The sequence below is a fragment of the Limulus polyphemus genome, unplaced genomic scaffold (assembly GCF_000517525.1).
Source record: "Limulus polyphemus unplaced genomic scaffold, Limulus_polyphemus-2.1.2 Scaffold929, whole genome shotgun sequence".
Lineage (NCBI taxonomy): Eukaryota > Metazoa > Arthropoda > Merostomata > Xiphosura > Limulidae > Limulus > Limulus polyphemus.
The window spans coordinates 270,820-278,766 of record NW_013666539.1 but is presented as its reverse complement, the minus strand read 5'-3'; the positions used below and the strand labels follow the sequence as shown (position 1 = coordinate 278,766).

General features: G+C 29.3%; 1 protein-coding gene across 1 annotated transcript in view; it reads left to right on the top strand.

The window, feature by feature from the left end:
• Positions 1-7,947, top strand: part of LOC106461301 (methylcrotonoyl-CoA carboxylase subunit alpha, mitochondrial-like) — a 25,138-nt gene that overhangs the window by 10,064 nt on the left and 7,127 nt on the right. Inside the window, exons 8-10 of the mRNA XM_013921120.2 lie at positions 734-815; positions 3,282-3,409; positions 6,718-6,901. Coding sequence (XP_013776574.1) covers positions 734-815; positions 3,282-3,409; positions 6,718-6,901 — 394 coding nt within the window. The remainder of the gene's footprint in view (positions 1-733; positions 816-3,281; positions 3,410-6,717; positions 6,902-7,947) is intronic.

Here is a 7,947-nt window from a genome sequence, read left to right as displayed (position 1 = left end):
ATCTTAATGGGAAAACATATGCAAATGTGGAAGGTGTTAAAGAGGACATCGACGTGTTTTTTGCTTCAAAGCCTAGATGATCTATTTAATCAGGGCATTAACAACCTGATTGTAAGATGGAAAAGCATCACCGATAAGAATGGAGAATACTTCATTTAATAAATGTTTTGTTTTGACACATAAGTTGTTCGAGTTTTTTCATCTAAAAAAAAGTGACATTAATTTCTTGACAACCTAATATAAGTGTCCAGTTCAGGATGGTTCATAAAAATTACAATATTCTACTATTTCCAATACTAAAAAAGTTATTTTTAAATGTTTCCTTTATCCTATTTTAGTATAATGTCGTGAACAATTGCTCTTTGACATCTGAAAGTTGTAGTTCAGTTATTGATACTTGTGTGCATTTTAATCTAGTCTAAGCTTATAATTAGTATATGGTGAAATATAAACTGAGTACAGGAGTAACACTAGTGGATTGCAGTGTTTTATGTGTCATATATGTGTCCAATGAATGAAAACTAAAATGTTTATTATTTTGGACTATGACTGTACTGTATCATATGGCAGATAACAACAAAGTATCATAAATTTGTAAATATGTGTACTATAAACATTTTTAAAATGCTTTATTTTTCAATTTTCAGTGTAGTTGATGAGTAGCTTAGAAAATGATTTAAACAGTTATTTTATCTTCTACGACTACATTATATGTTTATGTATTGTCCTCTAGCCTGGTTTGACACAAACAACTCGGCAGCTAATCGGGGAAGCAGCTGTACGAGCAGCAAAAGCTGTTAACTATGTAGGAGCAGGTATGATTGGACCTAATTTTCTGTAACTTTTAGGTACAAGTCTGTTCAAATGCAGCTTCTTGTGGCATTAACTCTTTCCATATGGGGTCAGTTAATGTGATGTTTCTTATAATTAAAAAGTAATCATCAGAGTTTCTATACTATAATTTTTTATATTTTTGTGTATTTTTACAAAATTTGGCAAGCTTTCAGTAAATTACATGTCTTTTGGACAAAAATTTGGCAAGCTTTCAGTAAACGTTACATGTCTTTTGGACACAAAATTTGGCAAGCTTTTAGTAAACATTACAAGTCTTTTTGACACAACAAGTCAAATTCTTTAATGAAGTATTTTTACTAAATATTTGTCTGTGAATATAGTGAGTCACAGTGTTGACTGCTCTGAGTACAAAGTGATTTTCATGCTAAGATCAAAAATACTTTTCTTTATCTGAAAGTTTTCAATCCACATTTGTCTAACCTCTAAAACCTCCTAAATATATATCAACCACTTTTTTTCCCAGTTAAATTTTATATTTTATCTGTTGTTTTTCTCTAACCTAACTCTAACTTGGTCCATCTAACCAGGCTTGTAAAAAAAATACAAAATAAATTTAAATTACCCTTCTTTCTTTCTAGAATGACTGCATATTGTTACAGGAAACTACATTTGTTTATTCTAAATACAATAAAGCTCATAACAGTTTACATTTGTTTCAATCGAATTTTATTTTTTATTCCCCTTTGAACTGTGACTAACTATTAATCTTGCTATACAAATTGTAAATCACTCAGTAAATGTGTAGCTCAAGTTACCATATTGAATGACGTAATGCATGAGCTATTTACAAATATACCTTATGGAGAATTATTATACATAATTATCTTGCCTAATCGACTCTAATAGGTTTCTAATTTTTATGTTTTAATTACTTCTATAACAATAAAAAATATGCATGAAAAACAAGAATTACAGTACTTATCTTTGACCTTTTGTTCTTTTGCCGCCTGTTACCAATGAAACTGAAGCCTACTTTTTTTTTTTATACTAATGATACCAGTACACTTAGTAATTTTTATTTACTGAAATAATGCCCATGAAAATACAGAATAATAACACACATAAACCAAATGGTGTCCTATAACTGTTATAATTTAACTGGCTTTCTAACTATAGCATAAGAGCCATAAAATAATTCCCTAAGCTTCTCAATTTGAACACCGCAAGAGAAACTTTCAAATTGAAAATGAAATAAATGATTCTCTGTACTGAAAACAATGTAATATAATACATCATTAGATCGATTAAAACTCTGTCGTTATATAGGTTATAAGTTACATAAAACATGAGATAGAATTATTGTCAATTTTTGAAAGAGAGAGAGCGTGACAGGTGAGCATGTCGAGTAAGTTTGGCTTTCTAGTTTATGTCTCTGTTGACAAAAAATATTGAAGACTATAAAAATCAAACTTTTTTATATCTATTATAATGAGTAATTTATGTTAAACTCCATACTTCAGAGAGGGGTGGTAAATCAATTAGAGAATGGGCAAACAAGACATAGAGAACAAATATCATGATTCTTATTCAAGGGGAGATTGAGGATTTATTTAAATATTTCCTTTTAAAATTAAGAAATTAAAACCAATATAATATTAAAAGTTGATTTATTAACTATGTTTTGATGCCAGGATTATTTACGTACATTGGTTATAAAGTGGTTTAATCTAATTGTGTATGTAACTTCATAAAAGGTCGTGTCATGTGCACTTTAACCTACCCACGGTGTGAGTGTTAACAGGTACTCATAATAAAAAATAAAGATAGTCAATTAAAATTTTATAAGTATCTTTTTATTTATTTAGAGATAATAAAATAAGTTTAAAAACCTTTTGCATGTTATAATTTATGAAAAATCAGTAAAAAAAATGCATACGTACACTGGCAATGATAAAGATGATAGTAGTTCAACCAAATAAACAATGAAAAAATCTTTAAAAAACAAAAGAGTTTTGGTGTTAGATAATCAACAACAGTCATCACCAAAACAGTTCAAAGACAGTTATTTAGTTTAGTTATGAGGAAGTCTGTGAAGACTAAGGAACAACCAATCTGCAGTTGTAAAATATATCATTCTTAATATAAGTATGCTGTAGCTAATTATGGATCTCAGCCTATTGTAAAAAAAATTCCCAATAAAGTATTCTACATAGGACATTAGTTAACGTATGTATTTCAGCATTAATGTTACATCCAAATTTAATTTTCTCATAATTCTGTAAAACAATGAATGTACAGCTAGACATAAAGAAGTGGTGATTGTTCCTGAAAAACTCAGAATTGTCTTTATTCGTTTTAAAAGTAAATCCTATCTCAAATACTCAGTTAACAACAACAGGATTAATCAAACCTTGGTGATCAATTCCCTGCTGATTGAGAGAACAGTAGAGCTAGTAAAAGACTAACAAAAGCCTCATTAACTCTAGGAACAGTGGAATTTATTATGGATAAACGTCAGATGTTTTACTTCATGGAAATGAACACTAGACTGCAAGTCGAACACCCTGTGACAGAAATGGTGACAGGGACGGACCTAGTGGAGTGGCAGCTAAGGGTAATATTTCAGTCATAGATTTCTTTTTCTTCTATAAATGCGTACTGCGTATTTTGTACTAGTTTAGTGTATATTTAAAAATCATTAAATTCAACAGTTCTTTTCAAACAATGTGTAAGATTAGTTTAACTAAATTATTAAGTTATTTATTGTTAAACCTTCACTTTCATCTTGTATTTTTTCTAAACAAGCAACAGCTTTATAATGTTTGTTGTATTTTTTTAAAACAAGCAACAGCTTTATAATGTTTGTTGTATTTTCTAAACAAGCAACAGCTTTATAATGTTTGTTGTATTTTTCAAAACAAGCAACAAATTTATAATGTTTGTTGTATTTTTTTAAAACAAGGAACAGCTTTATAGTGTTTGTTGTATTTTTTTAAAACAAGGAACAGCTTTATAATGTTTGTTGTATTTTTTAAACAAGCAACAACTTTATAATGTTTATGTTGTATTTTTTTTAAAACAAGCACCAGCTTTATGATGTTTGTTGTATTTTTAAAACAAGCAACAGCTTTCTAATGTTTGTTGTATTTTTTTAAACAAGCAACAGCTTCATAATGTTTGTTGTATTTTTTTTAAAACAAGGAACAGCTTTATAATGTTTGTTGTATTTTTTAAACAAGCAACAACTTTATAATGTTTATGTTGTATTTTTTTTAAAACAAGGAACAGCTTTATACTGTTTATGTTGTATTTTTTTTAAACAAGCAACAACTTTATAATGTTTATGTTGTATTTTTGTAAAACAAACAACAACTTTATAATGGTTATGTTGTATTTTTTAAAAAATGACTAATTAAGATAAACCTCATGTGTATTTTTGTAGAATTTTGTCTCTGAAATTACCATTAAGTTTAAGACCATTTATGACAGAATTTATGGACACAACTATTTTATATAATTTAATACATTAGTTTGTATTTATAATTTTCTGGTCTTAATGTAGCATATCTTACACTGTTTATGTATTAATTTGAAAACATGATGTGCAGTGGACATTTGTTTTTTGTTTATATTTTGTAGCATTGTTACTTTTTACTTGTGGATGTAACATTCTCATTTCTTATACACCATCGTATTGTTTTAGATGTATCTTCTTTTTTTGTTACTACAGTCCATTCTTATATAGATTTTTCAAAGTTGAATAAATAAATAAATAAATATAGTATAGACATATCTTAAAACTGTTAAAAATGTTTATGCATACTAAGTATTTGGGGGAAATATACACACATATATATATATACATGGGTATACAGGGTATATTACACAGTGGGGAAAAGATGACAAAATGATATCAAAGCTATAACTAGGGAAATGCAAAATTAATAATCCAGGGGGGCAAGTACCCCCTTTTGCAGATGCCCATGTATATATATATATAATATAACATATGGACAAAAAGGAATCATTTGGTTCCTCAAGAGTGTCCGTATTCTTGAGAAACATAATAATTTTAACCAACCATTTATTTTTCAAGGAGTCATTGTTTCCCTTGTAAAACTCGTGTAAAGTGCTGGCTTCAGCAACTCATTCCATAAGTCATTTACTCTGTTAGAAAAATAAAACTTTCTTAAATGAAGCCTAGCCTGTTTTTTTTTTCCAAATCTTAAACTTTTTTCCTCTCATCCTATGCCCAAAATCCCCATCACTTAACATACTTGCCATTTTAGCTGTGGGGGTGTTATAATGTGACAGTCAATCTCACTATTCATTGATAAAAAGAGTAGCCCAAGAGTTAGTGGTAGATGGTGTTGATTAGTTGCCTTCCATCCAGTTTATCACTGCTAAATTAGAGATGGCTGCTCAGATAGCTCTTGAGTAGCTTTATGCAAGATTCAAAACAAACTAAACCAAGCCTCTCTTCTTGTTATCTTTAGAATACAACAGAAAGAAAATCAGAAGATTTAATTATATATATATCCTATGGATGATCTTTAAACTTCAATAAGAATGTCTCTTACCCATCTTTTTTCAAGAGAAGATAGGTTAGAAGATCTTAATCTATTCTTATAAGATAATTCTTCCATTTCTGGGATCAACATATTACCCATCTTCTAAACCCTTTTCAATAAGTCAGTACTCTTTCTTAAAGAGCCTAAAAGTGTAACAGTATTCTGAATGAGGCCTAAATAGTGACTCGTATGTAGATAATTAACTCGTATAAGATAACACTTCCAGCTCTGAAATCATCCTAGTATACCTTTCAATAAATCAGTACTCTTTCTTAAAGAGCCTAAAATTGTAACAGTATTCTGAATGAGGCCTAAATAGTGACTCATATGTAGATAATTAACTCTTATAAGATAACACTTCCAGCTCTGAAATCATCCTAGTATACCTTTCAATAAGTCAGTACTCTTTCTTAAAGAGCCTAAAAGTGTAACAGTATTCTGAATGAGGCCTAAATAGTGACTCATATGTAGATAATTAACTCTTATAAGATAACACTTCCAGCTCTGAAATCATCCTAGTATACCTTTCAATAAGTCAATACCCTTTCTTAGATAGAGACCAAAACTGTTTTGACTTCCAAACAAATGTGTCTATAAATACACCCTAAAATTATGTTAACTTTTCTACTAACAGCAGAGCACTAATTTGATGGCTTAAGTGGGTTCCCAGTTATATAATCTAAATTATGATAAACCAAAAGCACAACCACAAGTACCAGCTGGAGGTAACAGGCTACCTTGTATACGCTTTTAATTCGTGGTCGACGTGCTGAAATGTGTTTAAACTTCTCTCATAAATTCCAAGTCTAGTGAGTAACCATGATATTTTAGTTTATGGAAACTTGTAGGCACTGTCAGCAGTATGGTTTTGTATAGAATCTATACTGATAGTTATACTTAATAGTACCTAAAGTTTTGTTCTTTTCACAGTAAAAAATAGGTTCATATGCGAGTTTTTTGAACTATTAAACTTGTGTTACTTGGCTAGTGTCTTGTAGTTGTTTTAAAATATTTGTAGATTTATCCCTTATTTCTACCTGGTATGATCAGCATACATGACTACTGATGATAAAAACAGATAGTTTAAAGTAATTCCCAACTTGTGTAATTTAACTTAAGTAGATAAAGACAATTTAGTTATACTTTGTCAGTCATGCCCAGAAATACAAAAATTTTACAAAATGTTTTAACTTTTGAAAACAAACAGTCATGAATATTAAAAGTGAAGAATGAATCACTTTTCATAGTTGTTTATTCAGGCTTAGCAAAACTTTTTGAATTATGGGATAAACTGTAGTATCTGTTTCTGGGTTCTTCTGTCTCTCTTGATTTTTGCTCTGACGTTATTCAGGTAGCAGCTGGTGAAATACTGCCACTGACACAAGACGAGCTTAAATTAGATGGTCACTCACTGGAAGCTCGGATCTATGCTGAAGATCCTGACAATGATTTCATGCCTGGAGCTGGCCCTTTGACTTACCTTAACACCCCTGTTCCAGGAGAAAGGGTTAGAATAGAAACGGGAGTTCAACAGGGTATGGGAATTGTATTACTTTTGGTATTTATAATTTAAAAAAAGCTTTTTTGTGAAAAATTAATGATAAATATTTGTTGCTATGGTAGATTAAGTATAGCTGAAGAAAATTGCCTTATATTTTGTATTATAACTGATGAAAATTACACACACATCTACATAAGTAATAGTAAATGTAACAGTCCATCAATTGGAAACTATTACTTCAAACAGTCTGTACAAGAAAACCTTAATCTAGAAATGTCAAATATGAGGAAAAATTATATTTACTGCTATTTATGCAAGATGCTTAATTTACTGACAAGTGTGTAATCTGTAAGCCAGTTTGTACATCCACTGTTTATTTAGGTAAACATTTTCTAATTCTTTAAAAGATAAGAATATTTTAGTTAAAGAATTTTGTGTCACCTTTAATTATCAGAATCAATTTTATAAGGAAATAAAACCAAGAATAACACTGAAATAAATTCTGTTTCTGTTAGTGTGTGGATAGTCAAATGTTATCACTGCTAGTCAATCGAATGGAATGTGAAATCCACACATTAATTGGATATGTTGCTGGGATATTTTATAGGATACAAACTACGAGACCAATTTTTCATGAATATATAGTAAAGATGAATTTGTAAAATAATTAATTAATTTGTAAAAACCTTCTCGAATGTACTTAGTTAGTTGTGAAATAATATACAAAATAATGAATTTAAGTTGTAGAAGAAAGAAGTAAAATAGTAAACCTTCCCTAAAGTACTAACAGTTAGTTGTGAAATAACATACAAAATAATGAATTTAAGTTGTAGAAGAAAGAAGTATGCAGAAACTAAAGAGGAAAAATGCAATTATTATAGACTAAACAAATTTCTAAACTTCATAATTTGACATTTGCAGCAATGAAAATTATGACACTGTTCATTATGACCTTTATAATACAGTATTTCTGAAACTGATAAAGTATGAAAGCAGGGGTCATGCTAACCTTTAAAAAATTGCATTTTTGAAATATCTTTCTAAAAATCTGTTTCAACTGTAATGTCTACTTTTTTATAT